This window comes from Monodon monoceros, unplaced genomic scaffold (assembly GCF_005190385.1).
Source record: "Monodon monoceros isolate NGI ecotype Baffin Bay Population unplaced genomic scaffold, NGI_Narwhal_1 Super_Scaffold_18, whole genome shotgun sequence".
NCBI lineage: Eukaryota > Metazoa > Chordata > Mammalia > Artiodactyla > Monodontidae > Monodon > Monodon monoceros.
The window spans coordinates 69,840,726-69,861,934 of NW_021703774.1; the positions used below are offsets into that span (position 1 = coordinate 69,840,726).

The following is a 21,209-nucleotide window of genomic DNA, read 5'->3' on the forward strand; positions in this document are numbered from 1 at the left end:
TGTCAGGTTGCAAGGCGCCTGAGCTGAGAACAGAGACCATCTTCTTGGTACTAAGGGGAGATACTCCCATAGGGCAGTGTTTCAGGTCCCCTTGGTGTCCCCAAGAGGCGTCTGCCCTCTGGCACATGCTACGGCACCCGAGAGCTTACCCAAAGGTTTCACATGTTGGAAGAGAGTTGGGGGCCCCGGGGAGTGGCTGGCTCAGGCACTGATGGCCTGGGGGGCTGGGCTGTCCCTGGAGGCTTAGCCAGGAGCCCTGAGGGGGGCAGGCGTTCACCTCCTGAGCCCTTACACCCAGGAGAGCCATCACCTGCTGCCCGCTGAGGCAGAGAGGGCTGGGAGGCTGAGAGTGGGCGGCCCCGAGGTCCTAGTCGCCGTCCACCTCCTCCTGGGGGAGGCCCCAGCAGTGACACCTGGGAGCGCCCAGCCCGGGATAGGCTGGCATGGAGGGTTCGGGCAGGTGGGGCCGGCAGGCGGGAAGTGGATGCCCAGGGTCCCCGGGCCAGCAGAGGGCCGGCTCGGACAGGGACAAGTGGGGAGGCTGGGGAGCCTGCTCCTGCTGATCTTCGAGCAGAGCGAGCAAGGAGGGTGACTGGAGAGTCAGGGGAGAGGGGGAGAGGGCCCCGCTGGTGCGTCAGGGCAATGGCCACATTGGAGGTCACGGCGGCTGCTTGCAGGGGTGCGTGCACTAGTGGCTCCCACAGCACCGGCTTTCCGCTGAGCCGAGCTCCTGTGCCTGGGGCCAGGCCCCGAACACCCCGAGCCATATCCCTGTCGTGTTGCACCAAGTGCTGCTCCATGATACCCCCACTGCTGCCTGGACTTGGCTCAGAGCGCTTCCGCTGCAGTATGGAATTCTTCTTGCCTAGAAATTGTCCCAGGGGAAGGAGTTAAGGATAGGAAAGGAATCCAAGATGAAGGTTGGATATCAAAAGTATGAGGGTAACAAGATGGAGTCAAGGGATGGTGGTGGGGTGAAGGTAGGGGATAGGGGTCAAGAGTATGGAGATGGAGTTGGGGGATGGAGATTGGGAGATGGGGGTTGGAGGAAGAGGGTCAGGGGATGAGTATGTATCACAGATGGTGAGGGTCAGGGACTGGTACTCAGGGAAGGAGGATTCAAGGCATGGGAACTTGGGGTGATATCTCCAGGGGTAGGAGATGCTGAGTGGTAAGGACAGTGAGCCAGTGTTGAAAGCCCTATTGGGGCATTTGCTGGGACTACGTTGGGCTGGGGTGTGATGCTGAGGCGCTGGAGCCTGGGCCCTGGGACGCTGGGGACTCCTTGCTATGGACAAGGGGTGAGGGCACAGCCTGGACCCAGAGCAGACAGGGTGGAAAGCCCTCACCAATGCGGCGCAGCCGATCCATGGCCACTGTCTCAAAGGCCCGGCGCATCATGGGGAACTCCTCGAGCACGGCGTTGAAATGGTCCACGCTGAGCGAGTAGAGGCGGCAGTAGGTGTCAGCACGCACACTGGCTGTGCGTCGGCCCCGAGTCAGCAGACAGATTTCTGGTGAAGTTGGGAGGAGGCCTTCAAAACCACTGTCCACAGAACTCCCTCTCACTGGGCCTGCAGCAGCTGACCCAGATTCCTCAGGCTCCTCCCCAGATGGGAGAAACTGACGATTACCCACCCACCCAGGGTCCCTAAATGCTCCAAGCATGGTTGCTCTCCAGACCTGCATAATTACTGTCCTTCTCAGTCTGTCCAAATTAAAGCTGATAACCAGGCAGCTCTTGCTGCCCCCCAGACTCCTAGTTATTCCACTCCACATTCCCAACCCACCTCCACTGCTTTAGCCCAAGGGGTAGGCCTGGGGCAATGCCCTCTGTGTGCCCTCCCCTCCCACCCCTTTGAAGGAACACCAAGGGCAACCCAGAAGGAGAAAAGCAGTGCCAAAGGGCAAAGGGTAACACAATGGGGAGGTTGGAAGGTGGTGGGTGATTTGGGGACTGAGAGAATATATGAGCCTCAAATCACTTTGGGTAGCAGCTGGCAGAACTGCCCCCACTGCCACAGGCTGGGTCCCTGATTCATACCACCAAGGCATTCCACAAGGGAGCCACAGAGGTCAAGCCCCTGGGAAAGCACTGCTTTATTCCTATCTTTCCCTCATGGAAATCTCATGAGATCCTTGGATTTCACTGCTTAAGGGTTCTAAAAGGCCCACTGGCCCAGTAATTTTCAACCTGGCTATACATTGGAATCTCTTAAGAAGCTTTTAAAAATACAGAACTCCAGACCCCAGACCCAGAGATTCTGATTGAATAGGCCTGGGGAGGAGCTGCAACTCTATGATCCTGCAGCATAGCCAGGTGAAGACCCTGATCCAGGGGAGCAGTTGCCCTCTGCTCCAGACCCCCCGACCTTCCCTGAGGCCTGCTGACCCCCAAAGTATGATCCATCAGTGAGGCGGGTGTCCCGGGCGCCACGTGCCAGCACACTGAGCAGCCCATGCTGGATGAAGTACATCTTCCTGCCCACGGAGCCCTCACGCACCACGAGGTCCCCCGGCTGGAAGACCTCAAAGCGTAGCTTGGTGAGCACGGCCGTGACGAAGCTGGGGTCGGCGTGGGCGAACAGTGGCATGTGGGCCACAAGGCCCCGGCAGGTGAAGTTAATGATCTCCTGGGCAGGGGAGGGGCCTGTCAGGCAGGCTGTGCCCCCTGCCCCGAGGTGCCCCCATCGAGCTCATCTGTCTCCAGAAGCCCCACCCCTGGGGTCATGATCTGCCAAAGGACGGGTATGCTTCAGTGGGCCTGGGACCATCTCTAAGCTCCTGCCTTCAGAGCTCTCCCATGAGCCTTCACAGGACCATTCCCCACAAATAGAGACCCCTGCAGCCCTCCCCAGTATATTTCACCCCTATAAGAGCTTCAAGAAAGACCCCAGCCCCTAAAAGTCCTCCAAAGGCCTGACCTCCCATGGGGCCCTCTGTAGGCCCCACTCCCTATAGGTGCACCTGCTGACCAATAGCCCCCACCCCAGATGGCATCCCAGAAGCCCAGGTCCTTGAAGAGCCTCCCTCCAGGGCCCCACCCAGTCCCACCTCCCGAAGTGGTTCGCTCAGCTCTCCTAGGATGCTTTCCTCGTCAAACATCTTGCCCTGGTAGCGGTGCTCATAGTACTCATGGATGCGCTGCCGTGTGTCAGCTGGCAACTTGTGGAAGGACATATACTGCTCCACCTGCTTGTACTGGAGAGCCAGCCGATGGCCAGCAGCAAGAAAACACAGAGACAGATGTGGAGCCAGAACAGTGTGTGGGGAGCGGTGTGTGAAGGAAGGTCACAGACGTGGGCCAAACCCAGAGGGTTGAAACATGGAGGCAGAAGGGTATATAGATAATGGTGGATACAGGGAGGACACAGAGCACAATCACAAGAAAAGCCAGACATGGGCGGAGGGGGGGGCGGTCCAAGGACAGGTGCATTGGTCCAAACAAGGAAAAGGTACACACATGGCACAAATGGACATGGGGCAAGGCAGGACACAGAGATCCAACAAGGGCATGCGTCAGAATGGGCTCCAAGTTGAGCTACCCAGCCTCCAGCACCCCTCCCCTGCCTTCTCCTGCCCCTGCTGACCTTCTCCTGGTACTGACGCCGAGAAGAGTCCAGAGACTGGATGAGGGCAGTGGCGTGGCCGATGAACATGGCGTAGCACGTGGCACCCACGATCATGCTGAGCATGGTGAGCCAGACGTCGGGCATGCCTACAGGTGCCTGCTGCCCGTAGCCAATGCAGAGCATGTGGCTCATGGCCTTGAACAGGGCGTGGGAATACTGGCGGCCCCACGAGTAGTTCTGGGGGGCAGAGTGTATTGCAGAGCTGGGCAGAGACCCCTCAGAGCCTCATTCTCCTCCTGCCCCCTCTTCTCTTTCAGTCCTTCTGTCTGCCCCCTTCTACTTTAGACCTGCCGGCCAGGGGAGGAACTTAGGTTTGGTTCTGGGGGGCCTGAGACAGAAGGGGCCTCTTTTACAGCATGGGGTCTGCAGTTTCTGCCTAGGTTTCCTTCCCTGCCTGCTCCCTCCAACACACAGACACTTCTTCCGGGCCTCTTTCCACTCTCCTCTCACCTCCCCACCTCCTCTCTCCTGTCTTCTCTTTTGGCCATCTCTCCATCATCTCCCACCTCCTGCCCCCTTTGTTCATCCCTCCTGCTCAGGGAGAAGAGCCCTTGGAAGGCCCAGGAGGGGCTGAACTGTGGGGAGTTCTCACCACCATATGGTTGATGGAGACCCAGCAGTCGGGAGGGAAGTCCTGCAGCATGGGGACCAGGAACTGCAGACAGCCATCCCAGTGACATAGCAGCAGCATCATTCCGATGAGGTTGAAGATGCGAACCACAGCACTGGCCAGGTCATAGGTCATGTGAAAGATCTGAGGAGTCCGAGGAGGGGCTGCTGTGGACAGGAACCCCTCTCTGCCAGTACTTCTCCATTCCTGGCCTTGCAAATACTCTCTTTGAATTTCTCTCTAGCCCCGGCCCTCATGAATGTTAAAACTGTGGCTATTATTCACTCGTATAGAGTTTACAGCGTATATAGCTAATACAAAGGAGGTTGTATTACTACTCTCATCTTATAAAAAGGAAAATCGATGCCAATCATGTGCCCCAAGTCACACAGCAAGTGTCACAGCAGAGACTCAAAAAGGTCTGCTGCACAAGTTGCCCAAGTGTAGCCTGGGAAAGAGGAGAGAGGGCATTTCACAGTGTAATGTCCCCAGGGCATATATAACGATTAATGCCAGAAGTCCTCTTCCCCTCCAATAATAAAAATAATAATAGGTAATTTACTGAGAACTTACTATGTGCCAGGCACTGTTCTAGGTGCTTTACAGGTATTAACTCCTTTAATCCTTACAACCTTATCATGTGTAAGTATATTTAACATTTTCATTTTATAGAAGGGGAAACCAAGTCTCATACAGTAAACAGTAAAACTGGGATCTGACCACAAGCAATGAGATTGCAGAGCCCACACTCTGAAACACTAAACTCTGCTGCTGTCCTGAAGCTGAAACTCAAGCCTCTCCCACACTCTGCAATTCTTAACTCCTCTCCTACACCTTCCTCCCAGAGTCCAACTAACCCTCAAGTCTTTGTCCAGCAGTTGTGCTCCACCCTCCTGCACCACCACCTTCTCACCTTGAGGACCCATCCCCTGAACACTCATTCTGTCCCTGCTTCTCCTCTATCAACTTTGGAGACAGCCCTCCCTTGGAAGCCCCACCCATCTGCCCCACCCCATAAAGTCGCCAGGAGCCCCACCCATATCGCTGTCTGGAGTAGTCTGCAAGCCCCCTGCCCACCTCCCCACCCCACCTCCTCCCACTGGTGTATGTAGCGGATGAGGCGGGAAAGGCGGAGCAGCCGCAGCAGGCTGAGGATCTTGGTGAAACGCACGATGCGCAGGGCCCGAGCTGTTTTGTAGACCTCGGTGTCCAGTCGTGGCTCCAGCTCCACCACCAGGAAAATGTAATCCACAGGAATAGAGGAGATAAGATCAACCAGGAACCAGGTGCGCAGGTAGCGTGTGCGGATGGCCCGCGGTGCCAGCAGGATCTCAGCACCCTCCTCTACCACGATGCCTGTGCGGAAGTTGAGCACCAGATCCATCAGGAAGAAAGTGTCAGAGAGGACGTTGAAGACGATCCAAGGTGGGGAGTTCTCCTCCTTGAAGAAGGTGATGCCCACAGGTAGCACAATGAGGTTCCCCACCATCAGCAGGAGCATGATCAGGTCCCAGTAAAACCTAAGGTAGGGATGGGATGGGAAGTAAGACCACAGTGATATTTCACAATGATGGTCAGCCACTAGACTAAGGGTAGATAGTCTCTCAGACAAAAGTGGGCAAGGATACAGAACAACAGAATGACCATTCACAGCTAGTGGGAGTGTAAATTGGGACCACCATTTGGAAAAATAGTTTGGAATTATCTAGTAAAGTTAAACATTTGCATCCCCTGCAACCCAGCAATTCTATTCCTAGGTATACACACATTCAAGGGAAAAACGTGCTCCAGGAGATATATACAGGGATAACAGCATTAAATCTGGAAATAATCCAAATGTCCATCAGTAGAAAAATGTAGATAAATAAGATAAACACAATAGATAAATAGATAAATACACTATGATACACTCATACCCTGGAATATTATACAACTGTGAAATCACCCAACTGCAGTTACATTCCGCAGTACGAAGGAATCTCACAAATTTAATGTTGAGAAACAAAAGGATACACACTGTATGATTCCACACATACAAAATTCAAAAATAGGCCAAACTAAACTGCGTCATTTAGGGATTCACAGAAAAGTGGTAAAACTATAAAGAAAAGTAAGAAAATGAGTACCAAAAGTTAGAATAGTGGGTTTGGGAAAGGAATGTGAGAGCAGCAGGGAGCCTTCTGGGGTATCAGCAATGTAGTCTCTCTTGACCTAGATAGTTGTTACATGTGAGTTTGCTTTACAATTATTCTTTCATATATGTGTGTGTGTGTGTGTGTGTGTGTGTGTATGTATATATATATATCCTGCTATATACTATACTATATATATATCTACCTTATATATTCACTATATATATCTCTACTATATATATATCCCTACTAAATATACCCCTAATATGCATATATATATTCTTTATATAGTAATATATATGTAATATCCTTACTATATGTATATGATCTATGTCACTATTATTAAATATTCTTATTATTAAATATTTTTTAAGTTAAAAAAAGGTAAATACCCTGTGCTGATCTCATAGTGTTGTTGAAAAAATATGCACTGAGACAACGGATGTGACTGTGCTGTACAAGCACTATTTGGATTATGACTCACCCACTCTTTATCCCCAGATTTCTGAAGAGGTTGTTGCTTTTCCCATCTCTAGCTCTCTGTCCATTCCTAGTCTAGGACTTCATGCCTTCCCTAGCCCTCCTCAGCTTTCCCCACCCCATCTCTCCTCCCCAACACAGTTGGGCCCATAGTTCCTGTTTCTCTGCTGGGATCTGCTCATCTGTGTCCCAGGGTGGGGATGATCTGTCCTGCCTCCCAACTGAACTACCTTTTCAGGTATGCCCCTCCCTCCTCCACAGCACCTCAGACAGTGCTGCACATACAGAGAAGCTCTATAGCAGATCCTGAGACAGCAAGGCTTGAAGCTCTGCACTCCTTTCCTCCCCTAACCTCCCTGTGCCCAATGGGACTCTGGCTGAACCCAGGCAAGGGTATGGGCAGGGGAGAGCCATACTGTTGTGGTGGAAGCTGTGAAAAGAAGAGGTCAGGAGGGAGTGAGGTGAAGCCTTCATTCAAAGAAGTTCATTGGACAATCTCAGGGTCCCAAGTAGCTATGGTGGTTTCAATTCCAGGACACACCTAGATGCAGTATCAACCCAGGACCCAGTCCCTTCTGACTCTGACTGCAAAAATCAACCCTTTCAGCCCCAGAAAGAAGTTTGGTGGTCCCCAAGTCCAGGTCTCCAGGAAGCCCTTCAGACTGTGTGATTTCAATCAACAACAAATCCTGGATCCCCTCTTCTTCTCTTTCCTGGCCACTGGAGAAATCCTGTACTCTAAGCTGGGAGAGGAGAGGGAAAGAGGGTTTGCCTAGCCACAGAGCATCTTCACAGCCTGACTCACAGGCAGTCACAAGCCTGGCGTGTGATGCAGGAGAGAGGACAGAAAAGAAGCACAATAATAAGGGGGATACATGGCTTCTGGGGATACATCTGAGGGTGAAATGGGGGAGGGGAGGGAGATCCACAGGAGACTAGAAAAGGTGCACTGGTAGGGTGAGAATGAGGCAGTAAAAAGGAGGGGAATGAAAGGAAAAATGAGAGAAAGAGGAACATTTAGGGAGTGTGTATGTCTGTGGATTAAGATGATGTCTAGGTCTCCAATTGTGTTTCCAGGCCCCTGATTCACACCTCATCCTTTCTGCTCATTTAGCTCCCCAGGTTAGGTGCTTTGCATGCATCCTTGCCACATCCAGAAGCTGTCCTTCATTTCCCCCAAGGACAGGGTTGCTCTCCTCCCCTAGCGACCTTGATGTAGAGGTACAGCCTGATGGGGACTATGGAATGGCCCCACCCCCACTCTTCGTTCCTTCGGTCTGGTAGTCACCTGGGCGGTGGTCATATGGGGGGTGGCCTTGCCCCTGTGTTGCTGTCTCAAATCGCTCTGCGTCCAGGCCCTACCCTGCCGAATGCCGCCTTCAGCACCAGGGACAGCGATCAGAACTACTGTCTGGACACTCCCTCCTCCCCTTCCGCAGCGTCCCTATTTTTTCTGGTCGCCTGCCCTGCTGAACTAGGCGGGTGCTGGGGGTGGGAATGGGGACAGTGGGAAATAGCGGGGCTTGGTTTCTCCCTCAGGCTGACCCAGAGCCTCGGAACATGACAAAATTCCCTAGATCCCCAGCAAGCAGGACAGGAGGAGAGAGCAGTCCCTAATTCCAGTATTCCCTGTGGTGCAGGTAGGGTACCGGGTTCCTGAAATGGGAAATCCAGGTCTCTGTTGTCCGCTTGTCCCTTCCGGCGCCCCCAGCATGAAAAGTCACCAAGGACCTCCGGCTGGTGATCCTTCACCCAAGAATTCTCGGGCTAGGTTGGGGGAAGTGACTCTGTCGGCCCAACAGGGGACCCCTGGGCCGGAAATGAAGTGTCCGTGGAGGGTGGGGCAGGCCCGGCCCCCCTGTCGCGGCCCGTGAGGGTGGGATCTGTGTCCCCCGCCCTCCCTGCCGGACCCCCAGTACCGGAAGTCGCTGTAGGGGTGGATGATCCAGGCCCCCGCTGACTTGACCCGCTCCTGCTCGATTTCCACTGCTTTGTGGCTGCCGAACACGCGAAGGGAGAACTTGTTGACCGTGGGCTGGAGCAGCGTCCCGAGCTGCCTCCTCTTGGGCTCGGGCCCGGTCCCGGGCCTGGACCCAGGGATCGGATCCGAGGCCGTGGTTGTAGACGCCGGGGCAGCAGGAGGCGCCCTCTCCAGCCCAGGGGTCGCCCCATCGCTGGCCCTAGTCGTCGGCCTCTGCTCCGCCTCCATGACGCCCGTTAGCTTACACGTTTGGCCTCCTAGACCCTGCCGCGGCCATTCGGGACCCCCGACCCCTCCCGGAGTCGGAGCGGGCGCAGCCCGGCTGACTCGGAGCGGAGGCGTAGTCGGCTGGGAACCGCCGGCGCGCGGAGAGGAGGGGGTGTGTGCGACAGACTCTCCCGCGGGCGGCGGGCGGGTTGCGATGCGCCCCCTGGCGAAAGCCGAGCGAAGGCTGGGCAGGGCGGGCGGAGGCGGGGCGGACCGAGAGCCATCCCGGGAGGGGGCGGGACCAATGTAACCTGTAACCCGAGGGACCCCCCCCAGGCGGGCGTGGCTTAGCCAATGGGGGCGGTCCTCCAAGTATAGGAAGAGAAGGAGGGGAAACGAAGCCAGTGCCACGGAGAGGGCATGGTCTGTAGTTGAAGGGCTTTTATCCCCTGAGTGCCAGGGAGGCGGAGCCGCCTGCGAGTGGCGGGTAAACCGGATGCTGGTTGTAGCTCGTGAGGCTCGGGAGGGCGAAGAATTGGGAACCAGTGGAAGAGATGGGGAATAGCTTTTAAGATTCTTCTTACCCACTCTCACTTATGGACTTCCTGCGTTTCACTTTTTTTCTCTCAGCACTCTCCTAGGCATACTCCTTTCTTCTGACCTCCTCCATACTGCTCCCCCTTGTATTTCATTTCCGAACTCATCTGCCAGCCCTCACCAAAAGCAATTCTGCCAGTTACTGAGTGGACGCTGAGAATACAAGGATGAACACAAAGTCCTATCCATAAAGCCAGTGCTCCTCTATGCCCGCAGATGAGACAGGTAAATTACAGTGCTATGTGATGTAAAGGGCTATTTTGGGGGTTTTTTGGCTGTGCTGCGCGGCTTGCGGGATCTTAGGTCCCCGACCAGGGATTGAATTGAAACCTGGGCCCTCGGCAGTGAAAGTGTAGAGTCCTAACCACTGGATCACCAGGGAGTTCCCTGAAAGTTCTTAAATATCTCAAATTCTTCCCCTCATCTCCACTTCTTATTGTCACTGCCTTATTTAAAGCCCTCAGAATTTTTTCACCTAGATTATTTCAGACGCCTCTAAACGGGTCTCTGAACTCTCTCAGGCCAATTATTTTTCCACAGTCTGCCAGAGTTACCTTCCTAAATCCAAATGTAGCTATATCACTTGTTTAATGTCCTTAAAACTTCCCTATCTTCTATAGGATTACAGTTAAATTCCTTAGAATGACATACAAGGCCCTGCAAAATTTGGACCTAGTTTCAACAACCTTTATTGTGATAGTCCCTCTCTTGAAAGCCAGGAGTCCAATTCTGTTTAAATGTTTTGTTCTGCTTTGTCTCCAGACCTTTGCAAATATATTCTCTGCCTGCTATCCTTCTCCTCCAATTCACTTTCCAACAGTTGGTTCAGATGTCATCTCCTCTAGGAAACCTAATTAGAAACAAATTTATAACTCTACTTTCCCAAGCTAGGGTCTAGTCTACAGCTTTCTTAGTGACCAGGGCACCGCTGTTTATAACAGCTCTTGTCACACAGCTGCCAATATTTATTTACAGGTCTTTCTCTTCCATTAGACCATCGGTCCCCAACCTTTATGGCACCAGGAACTGGTTTCTTAGAAGACAATTTTTCCACGGATGGGGGGTGGGGTGGGGGATGGTTCAGGTGGTAATGCGAGCGATGGGGGGATTAGGCAGTAGAGCGACGGGGAGCGATGGGGAGTGGCAGATGAAGCTTTGCTTGCTCCCCTCCTGCCGCTCACCTCCTGCCGTGTGGCCTGGTTTCTAACAGGCCACTGACAGGACAGGTCCATGGCCCCGAGGGTTGGGGAGGGGACCCCTGCGTTAGACTGTGAAGCTGTGAAGAACAAAAGCCTTATGCCTGCCACAATGCTGGACACATAGTGAACACTTAGTAAATGCTTGTTGAATGAATAAGTGTTCATGGAAGAGCAAGTGAACTACACTGCCCTCTTCACCCCTTAATTATTCTTCCTCTTCTATTTTAGGAAACTTCCTAAACCATTTCTGGCCATCTGATTATCCACCATCCTGGCTTCCCTCAGATATTTTACTTGAATATAGTTATCCTCAGGTTATTTTTTTCATTTCCCTTATTATTTCTCAATTCCTTTTGTAGCGTCTCTAACTCTGCCCAGTTTGTCTCAAGGTCCTTCACTTTCCTCTTTTTTTTAATTCAGTAAATTTACACTTCTCATATATCATGTGTAAGTACGTAACATAAGGTTCTCAAAAACTTTCCCTTTCTTTGGCACCTGATTCTCCACCCCTCCATTTCTCAAACCTTTCCTCCAAGGCCATACCCCGCTCCCCCACCCACCCCGAAACGTGCGTAGCTTTTGCTCAAGAGGAAAGGTGGGAGCCATTCTTTGCTGTGGTTAGGTTGCCGAACTGTTTTAAGAAATGAATTTTCACAGGCTATGCTTGAGAATCACACCTCACCACCAAGTCTCAAAAGGTTTGCGGAGCGGCGACATTCCGTAAACAACAACCCCTTCTTTTCAACCTCCAAACCTAACAAAACAAACCACAGAAGTCTCATGGAATAGGTAAAGATCGAGGAAGGATACGGAAGGACACGAGGGGCTGGGGGGGGGGGGCGCGGGCCTAGTAATCCCCGACAACTCTCTCCCCGCCCCCACGAACTTCCGCCCTAGCACCTCCTCCGCTCTCACGGCCTGATTGCCGCGAGCTACGCGAGGACGCGCTGGCGTGCGCGGTCCTGGGGGCGGAGCCCAGGGGTAGCTGGGAAGCGACGCAGGGCGTGCGTGCGTGCGTACGTGCTCGCTCGCGGTGGCGGCGGCGGATCGGAGAGGCCAGAGCCGGAGACCGAGCTGGGATCGGGCCCCGGGCGGGGGCGGTGCGAGCGGCGCCAAGCGGATCCTGGGGGCGGGGACGGAGCCGGGGCGGGCGGGACTGGAGCGGAGGCCGGGAACTAGGCGGGAGGTCCCAGGGTCTCGGGTTAGGGGGGTGGAGCCGCACTTCGTCGCCGCGGGGGTGCCGGGACTCCGGCCTCAGTGCCGCCGCCATCACGGACTTCCTGTGGGACAAGCGCACGGGCCTCGCCGCCAGAACGGTGAGCGCGCGGGCTGGCGGGCCGCGGGGCCGCGCGGAAAGATGGCGACCTCAGGGCGGGCGGGAAGAAGATTGGATTGGGGGCAAGGGGTCTGGGCGAAATTAGGAGAGGGGGAGGGCTGAGAACTGGAAAGTGGCAGAGGTGAGGAGTAGGAAGATGAGATGGAAGGTCGACCTGCCCTAGATGTATTCTGGAAGACAGGTGGGGAAGTTGGGAGGGATCAAAGTAGGAGAAGGGGTGATGAAGTACGGATAGGAGTGGTTCCAGAGATGAGAAAGAGCAGAATCTCAAAGTTGGACCAAAACCGGAGAGGGGAAAGACACCACCGTGTCACTTGGAGGATATGGAAAGAGTTTTACTCTAGGAGTTATTTCTGAGTGAGAAAGAGAAAAAAAGATGCACAAGTTGAGAAAGGTTGCAGGCTGGAGATCCTTGGGGGAATATGGAGAAGGACAGCCAGTGAGGGACTTTGGTGGCAGTATGTATATGGTGAGATGACATTTGTGTGGCTGTGCTAAGCAAGGTTGGATTACCTGGGAGAGTCTTGTGCTTGCATCTTCTTGGTTTCCTACAAGCCCTGTTAGGCCAGGAATGAATCAAATGCCACCCTCCTCAATTTGAGAAGTAGCTCAGAATGGGAGCCAGATGTTGGAGTCATGCCTTTTCCACACCTAATCCTACCCCACCGAACAAGACTTCTGTCCCTGGGCCTATTTAATTGCTTTCTGCCCTCCTCTTCTCATCTTCCTGGATTGTGACAGTGATGACCCTCTGATTCTTTCCTTGAAGTAAAAAAAGGATTTGTGCACCATGCCATTCCAATTCCAATAACCAGAAGGTGGCCAGCTTTTAGCCAACTGGTGCTGATATTAATTAAAAACCAGTTATTCTGTACTTAGTAAGCACAAAAGGGGAGGGGCTGGATGGGAAGTTGACTGCAGCTTGGAGCCATATGTATTTAAAACCACTCAAGGGGGATTTGGCCAGTGATGTGAGAAATGATTAAGATAGTTCAAGGGGCCAGACCCAGATCCCTGTAACTTGCTTATATTTGGTTTATACAACTATATGTAGAAACCTGGGAAACTGGATTCCTGCCTTCAGGACATGGATGGCCTATTTGGGGAGATAAGATACACTTTTAATGATTGTAAAGCATTTGTGATAATAGTCTGTAGTAAAGCATTATTTTGTTGAGTTATGAGGAACTTAGCATGGCACAGATCTATCCTAGATACCAGCCAATGATGAACTGTTGCAGTCTTCTTCAGTTACACAGTCTCAACTGTAATGAGCTGTGGCCCAGACCTGAATGTCTTCATGAAGGCATGTTTGAGGAAAATCAGAATAGAACAATGAGCTGAGTGGGGGGGAAGATTCCTAAAGTTTTTAGCTAGAGTTAGTAGGTGAATATATATACTCCATTAAGGAGGAATTGTAAGCACAGAGGAAGACTGAGGAAGTTGTGAATGGTTAAAAAAAAAGTAGAAATTGAAGAGCAGAAAGCAGCTTAGCATCTCTGGAGCAGCCAGTCCTTGGAGGGGACTTCTGAAAACTCAGAACTCGCCTCACTATTGCTACTTTTCCTTCCCTTCCAGATGCCTCATCCTCGAAGGTACCACTCTTCAGAGAGAGGCAGCCGGGGGAGTTACCACGAACACTATCGGAGCCGAAAGCATAAGAGACGAAGAAGCCGCTCCTGGTCAAGCAGCAGTGACCGGACACGGCGGCGCCGACGAGAAGACAGCTACCATGTCCGTTCCCGGAGGTGAGCCTTCAGGAAGAGAAACTCACACTTGGCCCACTCACTTATTCGTTTATTCAACAAAGATTTATTGGTTTCAAGCTAAGTAGCTGGTGGAAGGTGATGCTCAAAACGGATAACAAAATAACCCATTTACACTGTGGTGTTAAGAGTCTTATCGTAGAGGAAGTATATAGTAAGGGGCTGAGGAAGCATCCAACAGGTTTGGTCGGCAAGATGTGTAGTTCAAGGAAAACGTCCCAGAGAATGTGACATCTAAGCTTGTCTGAAAGACGAGAGAAGTGTCCCAGACAAAGGGAAAGCAAGTGCAAAGGACTAGGGCCTAGAGGTAACTAATGAGCTAATAGACAAGACAAAGTAAGGCCTCCATGGTTTTAATAACTTAGCAGCATGTTCAGTGGGAGGGATGGGTTAGGGATAGTTTGGAGCAAAGCTGGATATCAGTCAGGAATAGCTCAAAAAAGAAATGGCTCTTTATTCCATTACATCACTGGAGGGGAAGAGGAGGCCCTCAGAGGGAGTTGTTCTGCCGGTGTTTTCAGAGGTTTTGGTGATGTGCAGGTGTGGACATCCTCCTCTGTGCTTAGTTACTTCACTGCCCTGGGCCTTGGTCCTCACAGAGAGACTTGAGTGTGTGAGAGCAACTTTTCTAGCGATACACCTTGTCCTCGGTGAGGGAGGACCTTGTTACATGGTGCCTGAACAGATGCACTTAATGGGTGTTTGTTGTCCAACAGCAGCTATGATGATCATTCATCCGACCGGAGGGCGTATGACCGGCGATACTGTGGCAGCTACAGGCGCAACGACTACAGCCGGGATCGGGGAGAAGCCTACTATGACACAGACTACCGGCATTCCTACGAATATCATCGGGAGAACAGCAGTTACCGCAGCCAGCGCAGCAGCCGTAGGAAGCACAGACGGCGGAGGCGGCGCAGCCGGACATTCAGCCGCTCATCTTCGGTGAGTGTCAGCCCAGGCCCTTCCTCTCCCCACTCTTCTTCAGCCCTCTGGGACCCTGGTAAGTGAGAAGTATCCTTGTTCTCATCTGAGCATTTGGGGCATGAACACTAAGGTGGGCACTGAGTCTGTCTACTCTCTTGGAAGCTCTCCGACTCTTGGAGGGCCCTGGAATCTGCTTTGGAGATTGATGGGCACAGAGCATTTGTGAACCCCAGTGCCCTCCCTGGCATGCTGGGCTTATTGTGTTGGGAGCAGCTCCTCCACCCCCCAAGGCCTCCACTTTCTAATGGGGACCTTGCTTGTGAACTGCCTTTCTCCCCCATGGACTCCATGGCCCCGTCAGCAGGTGGGCTTGGGTGGGGGCAAGGGGAGACCTGTGTCTGCCTGGAAGGGCATCGTGTAGAGCATGGGGTTGTGGGTGACATTGGCAACGACACCACTTCTCTGCTCTGCCCGTGCCTCTCCCCGTTCCCATTTTGGGTTTGGGGACTTGGGATTACGCGCCGCTCTCTCTTCTCACCCCGATCCGCCTTACTGCATCTGACGTGTTCCCTTCCACTGTCCCCCATCATCGTCTGTCCCCCCTGGCTGGGCGCCTGTGACCGGTGACCCCTCCACCACCCACCCCGCCTCCCTCCGGCCCCCGCTCCGACACCTGGCTTGCTCCGACCCCCCCCGCCCCCCGACAGCAGCACAGCAGCCGGAGAGCCAAGAGTGTAGAGGACGACGCTGAGGGCCACCTCATCTACCACGTCGGGGACTGGCTACAAGAGCGATGTACAAGCCAAATCGTAACAATCCTATAGCCTGTAATGGTCCCATAGCCATCCTAACGTCCCAAGCCAACCCAAGTCACAGCCTCTTTTGCCTTTTCTCAGTGGTGTTGTTTATCTGGGTGGTTTGAGTTGCTGTTGAGAATTGACCTCTGCTGTCCACTCCCAGCTCTCATGGCCCCTGGGTTAAAGGTGGTGGGAATCATGCAGGGGTTTTCTTCCCCTGTGACCATCTGTATCTGTTCCCCCTTCCTTCATCTCCTCACCCCAGGTTGCTGTACCCTTTTTTCTTCGAACTCAGCTCATTCCCCACCTTCTCTCCCTCCCTCTCCCCGACCCTGCTCTTTTTCATTTCAGATGAAATTGTAAGCACCTTGGGAGAGGGGACCTTCGGCCGAGTTGTACAATGTGTTGACCATCGCAGGTAACTGTCAGCCCCCCTCTGTACTCCACACCTGGTAGCCATAAAGAGATAGTGAGGGTTATCTGGGGCTTTTTTGCTAATGAACCATAGGTAGGATATCTTAATCCCCAGGCAGCCCTGTTCAGTCTGAGATGTTCTTGAGATTCCAGCAAAACCCTCTCCTGCCATCCTATAGGGGCGGAGCTCGAGTTGCCCTGAAGATCATTAAAAATGTGGAAAAGTACAAGGAAGCAGCTCGACTTGAAATCAATGTGCTGGAGAAAATCAATGAGAAGGACCCTGACAACAAGAAGTAAGTGAGGGAAGGAGTATGTGGGGAGTCTGAGAGGCTCCACCCCTACACAGGAAAACCTTCCCGACCTGGACTAGACAGGCAGGGGAGTTGTAGACCTTCTCATCCATCCATCTTTTGTTCATCATCTTAGAGTAGTAGAACATTAGGGCAGGAAGGGAGGGTCTGTGACATTCTCTAATCCTTTCCCCTTGTTTTCAGGGCAGTTAGATTGCTCTGAAGTTTGGCTCCGACCCAAGATGGCCTCAGTAGGGATATGCCCTGGAAATGGCCCTGAGACTGAGAATCAACATTTTCATCAAAAAATTAGTTGTGCTTTTAATACCTAGAACTATGCTAATGAAGCCACAGACATTTATGTGTAATTTTTCTGATCACACACATTCCATAATCCAAATGTAGAATAAGAGTATTAAGCAAAGACATAAGTAGGTATAAACATGGGCCCAATGATGGCTGATGGTGAGTGAATTTCAGGAGCGGGAGTTGGGGTCAGAATGCAGAAGAGGCAGTTTGACAATTTACGGTCCACACTGAAGCCTGGCGCTTGGCAGCTCCTCAGCAAGTAGAACTTTTTTTAACTATTTAAAACGTTGCAGGAAAATGGTTTGAAGTTTCACAGGTAGTACTTCTCTCCTTGGGTCTGCCAGAAAGGCCATTGCGTAGCTGAACTGAATTTTCTTGGTGATAATAGCTGGCATGTTTTTATACAAGTATGTGGAATCAACAGCTATGCAGTCCCTCTTTGTTGGAGGGGTGGTGGGCAGATGGGAGCTCATCAGACATCCCCCTTCCCCCATCTCTCTTCCCAGCCTCTGTGTCCAGATGTTTGACTGGTTTGACTACCATGGCCACATGTGTATCTCCTTTGAGCTTCTGGGCCTTAGCACCTTCGATTTCCTCAAAGACAACAACTACCTGCCCTACCCCATCCACCAAGTGCGCCACATGGCCTTCCAGCTGTGCCAGGCCGTCAAGTGTGAGTGGGGCGGGCCGAGGTGGACTCTGGGGCAGCCCCTCCCTCCATTGGACCTCTTCTGTCTCAGTTGTGCACTGCTGAAGCCCCTAAACAGTCAACTCAATTATCTGCAGCTCTTTTATTCACTATCATGTTGACATCTCTTTCTCTTCTGACTTAACTCCTTCACTGATGTCCTTACCATCACTGATTACTCTTACTCCACATTCAACCTAGCAGGAGCTGGAAGAGAAAGTGTTTGAAGTCAAAGCACCTAATTACCTCTTTTTTCCTTTATTCCCCTTCCTTGGGAAAGTTGAAGTCAGGCAGCAAGCACAAAGAGACAAAAAGATTCCTCGAGCTAGAGGTTTACATTTGTCTGAGCTGAGAATGCTCTCTGTTCCCAGCAAACCAGGCGGGAGCAGGGAGTAGTGCACCCAAGGGGCCAGGTAGGGACTAGTACATACTTCCTCCTGAGTCTTCATAACAGTACAGTTTCACAGAGTTGAATTCACAGGAGTCAGATAGACACATGTCAAAGTCAGTGCAAAAATGCAACCCATAGGGACTTCCGTGGCAGTCCAGTGGTTAAGACTCCATTCTTCCACTGCAGGGGGTGCGGGTTCGATCCCTGGTTGGGGAACTAAGATCCCGCATGTCACTTGGTGTGGCAAAAAAAAAAAAAAAAAAACCAACCCGTAGCAAGCCATCTTTATACATTGGTTGAGAAGTACATATATATCTGATGTTAATAAGTGTAGGGCTTCTGACATGGATGGACCTAGAAACTGTCATACAGAGTGAAGTAAGTCAGAAGGAGAAAAACAAATATTGTATATTAATGCATATATGTGGAATCTAGAAAATGGTACGGATGAACCAGTTTGCAGGGCAGAAATGGAGACACAGATGTAGAGAACAAACGTATGGACACCAAAGGGGGAAAGTGGCAGGGGTGGTGGTGGTGGGATGAATTGGGAGATTGGGATTGACATATATACACTAATGTGTATAAAACAGATAACTAATAAGAACCTGCTGTATAAAAAATAAATAAAATTCAAAAATAAGTACAGGGCTTCTTAGACTAGGCATTTCATTTGGATGTAGAGCAGAAAGCAGCTTAGTGCTTCTTTACCTGCCTTCTCACCAGCTTTGAGATAGGTGACCAAGCCTGGGGTCAGCTGGTACCAGTTAGCTCTGGCCACCTGGACCAACCCTGACCTGGCCTTCTCCTCTGCAGTCCTCCATGATAACAAGCTGACACATACGGACCTCAAGCCTGAAAATATTTTGTTTGTGAATTCAGACTACGAACTCACCTACAACCTAGAGAAGGTAAGATGGACAGGGTCCACCCCTTGGCGAGTGGGCACAGGTGGCCTTTCTCTTAGCCCTTTCTGTCCTCCCTTTTACTTCTTTCTCCCACATTTTCTGCTCTGGCTCTGACTGAGTAAAACTGCAGTACCAGAATAGATGGAAGGGGAGAGATACAAGACTTAAATTGGAAGAGAATTTGGAAAAAGAACCTCAGTTAACTTCCCAGTAGAGTGAAAATGCTTTTAAGGTTCTTGGTTTGGGCTTCCTTTTCTTTCTGTAAGGAAAGCTCATCTCCACTGACTAACTGGAGATCATGGAGATCTCAGCTAAGGAAGCTATTCCTCACTTTGCTACCTGCTATATATTTTGAGAAATACTGTACACTAGTCACCTGGGTATACTCTTCAGATGCATAGAGACTTGCATGCTATTCCAGTTATTCCTAAATCTTCTTCCTCCCCCACTCCTAAAGTAGTCTGCTGGCTGTGGGGGCGGCTGTAAAGCAGAAGGCATGTGTGAGAGCAGGCAGGAGGTCAAAGTTGTTTTTTTAAGGCTCAGAAGTACTTTAGAGAATAGTGGTAGAAGCTCGGTCTGTTCATTCTCAGTCTCGGTGCAGAGGTTCATGTTCTTCCTGCTTTGCTCGTAGAAGCGAGATGAGCGCAGTGTGAAGAGCACAGCTGTGCGGGTGGTAGACTTTGGCAGTGCCACCTTTGACCATGAGCACCATAGTACCATTGTCTCCACCCGCCATTACCGAGCACCGGAGGTCATTCTCGGTAAGGGGGGAAGGACAAGGTTGTCCAAGTATGTGAGGGGGTGTGGTGGTGAGGATAGGGCCCCCTGAGCCTCATAGTACCTTTTCCTTCCCATTCCTACCCAGAGTTGGGCTGGTCTCAGCCTTGTGATGTGTGGAGTATAGGCTGCATCATCTTCGAATACTATGTTGGCTTCACCCTCTTCCAAGTAAGTGGTGGGGTGTTTTATGTGACCACTAGGTATTCTACCTAATTTCCTTGTCTGCTGAGGAGCTGCCTGCTCACTCCACATTGCTTATCTTCTTGGCGGCTAGACCTCAGCATCCCCTCTCGGTCCCATGCTCAGTTCTGTCTTTGTTTCCCAGACCCATGACAACAGAGAACATCTAGCCATGATGGAAAGGATCTTGGGTCCTATCCCTTCCCGGATGATCCGAAAGACAAGGTGAACCTCGAGTGGGAGGGACTTAACCCTTTGCCTTTTCTCTCCGCAAAATTGGTCTCTATCACATCATTTTCTTTTTTCTTTGACACCTGCCCTCCCCTCAGCTACTCTTGAGATGAGGGAATAAGGGAATCATCCCACAACAAGAGGAACCTCCTGATTCCTCAACTTCCCCCTTCCCCTCTAGGAAGCAGAAATATTTTTATCGGGGTCGCCTCGATTGGGATGAGAACACATCAGCTGGGCGCTACGTTCGAGAAAACTGCAAACCACTTCGGGTGAGCCGGCCTGGGAATAAATTGTGCCCACCACCCAGAGGTCACTTCCTTCTTAAGGTGTTTTGCCCCTGGAATGCATTTCACAAGCAGAGGGTTAGGAAAGAAGGGGAGGAAAACTGAAAGAAGACATCTTTTGTTGATAGAAGAGAGATAAGAGGGAGTGGTTTTATGGAGGGAATGAGGTTAGACAGCCATGTTTTTCTTGAGCCAACCAGAGATGAAAGCAATGTCCTGGATTCTTTAGGTCAGGCAAAAAAGAATAAACTACCTTTGAAGAGGTTACATTTTATTGACGAGCTAAAGAAGATTCATGAAGTTGACAAGGATATACAAGTAGAACTTTCAAAGAGTATGAAGGAATAATTGTGCTAGTGGGAAGGTAGGGTGAGCTGTGACATCAGAAATGGTCACGGTGTGGTCATTCATAATGGTAGCAAGCAGAGCTGTGGTCCTTCAGGATTGAAATCTAGGGCCTTGAAGAACGCAGGGTTTGTAAGGCATCGTGCCTCACCTTTTTCCTGCCCTCCACCACCAGCGGTATCTGACCTCAGAGGCAGAGGAACACCACCAGCTCTTCGATCTGATTGAAAGCATGCTAGAGTATGAACCTGCTAAGCGGCTGACCTTGGGCGAAGCCCTTCAACACCCTTTCTTCGCCCGCCTTCGGGCTGAGCCACCTAACGCCAAGTTGTGGGACTCCAGTCGGGATATCAGTCGGTGACGATCAGGCCCTGGGCCCCTCTGCCACTCTAACAGCAGTGGGTGTCCAGTCCAGGACACTGGTGCTTTTTTATACAAGAGAACAGAGCCGGAGCCCACTTCTTCCTACTGGCTCCCTATGTACCTGTGAATATGTGAAATAGTGTAAATATGAAAGAACTTGGACCTATCGCTTCAACCCCTGCCTTGTACATAATGCTATTCCATCTCACACTCTTCCCACCCTCACTTGCCCCTTCACAGATGAGTTGGATGGGGGCAGAATGAGGTAACCAGATGGCATCTATCCCATGTTTTATAAGGAATTTTGTACAGTCTTTGTGAAATAAAATGACGTGCTTCATCTGACCCCCATCCCT

General features: G+C 51.6%; 2 protein-coding genes across 6 annotated transcripts; one reads left to right on the plus strand and one right to left on the minus strand.

Moving 5' to 3' along the window:
* Positions 1-151: 151 nt before the first annotated feature.
* On the minus strand, positions 152-9,064 carry HCN3 (hyperpolarization activated cyclic nucleotide gated potassium channel 3). The gene is made up of 8 exons (XM_029230926.1): positions 8,774-9,064; positions 5,333-5,762; positions 4,225-4,386; positions 3,591-3,809; positions 3,055-3,201; positions 2,393-2,633; positions 1,350-1,514; positions 152-865 (listed from the first exon to the last, which is right to left on the minus strand). The coding sequence occupies exons 1-8, from the start codon at positions 9,061-9,063 to the stop codon at positions 159-161; spliced, it is 2,361 nt and encodes a 786-aa protein (XP_029086759.1). The 5' UTR covers position 9,064; the 3' UTR covers positions 152-158.
* Positions 9,065-11,825: 2,761 nt separating this feature from the next.
* Positions 11,826-21,204, plus strand: CLK2 (CDC like kinase 2). Of its 5 annotated transcripts, none has more exons than XM_029228955.1 (13): positions 11,832-12,154; positions 13,753-13,922; positions 14,657-14,885; positions 15,578-15,662; positions 16,016-16,082; positions 16,258-16,374; positions 17,187-17,353; positions 18,576-18,670; positions 19,299-19,428; positions 19,533-19,615; positions 19,773-19,852; positions 20,040-20,130; positions 20,666-21,204. In XM_029228955.1, the coding sequence occupies exons 2-13, from the start codon at positions 13,753-13,755 to the stop codon at positions 20,849-20,851; spliced, it is 1,500 nt and encodes a 499-aa protein (XP_029084788.1). In that variant the 5' UTR covers positions 11,832-12,154; the 3' UTR covers positions 20,852-21,204. The 5 variants fall into 5 exon arrangements, with proteins under 5 accessions (XP_029084791.1, XP_029084788.1, XP_029084790.1 ...); XM_029228957.1 differs by having other exon boundaries at positions 14,660-14,885; positions 20,666-21,198; XM_029228954.1 differs by having other exon boundaries at positions 11,857-12,154; positions 15,575-15,662.
* Positions 21,205-21,209: the final 5 nt, after the last annotated feature.

Bases quoted from the DNA above. Each gene is read 5' to 3' on its own strand.
- HCN3 (XM_029230926.1), bottom strand. From the start codon at position 9,063: ATGGAGGCGGAGCAGAGGCCGACGACTAGGGCCAGCGATGGGGCGACC. The intron at 4,387-5,332 runs GTGGGGTGGGGA...CGGACTCCTCAG, and splicing joins ACATACACCAGTGGGAGGAG to ATCTTTCACATGACCTATGA. The intron at 1,515-2,392 runs GTCAGCAGGCCT...CAACTTCACCAG, and splicing joins TGATGGATCATACTTTGGGG to AAATCTGTCTGCTGACTCGG.
- CLK2 (XM_029228954.1), top strand. From the start codon at position 13,753: ATGCCTCATCCTCGAAGGTACCACTCTTCAGAGAGAGGCAGCCGGGGG. The intron at 14,886-15,574 runs GTGAGTGTCAGC...GCCCCCCGACAG, and splicing joins CATTCAGCCGCTCATCTTCG to CAGCACAGCAGCCGGAGAGC. The intron at 19,616-19,772 runs GTAAGTGGTGGG...TTTGTTTCCCAG, and splicing joins TTGGCTTCACCCTCTTCCAA to ACCCATGACAACAGAGAACA.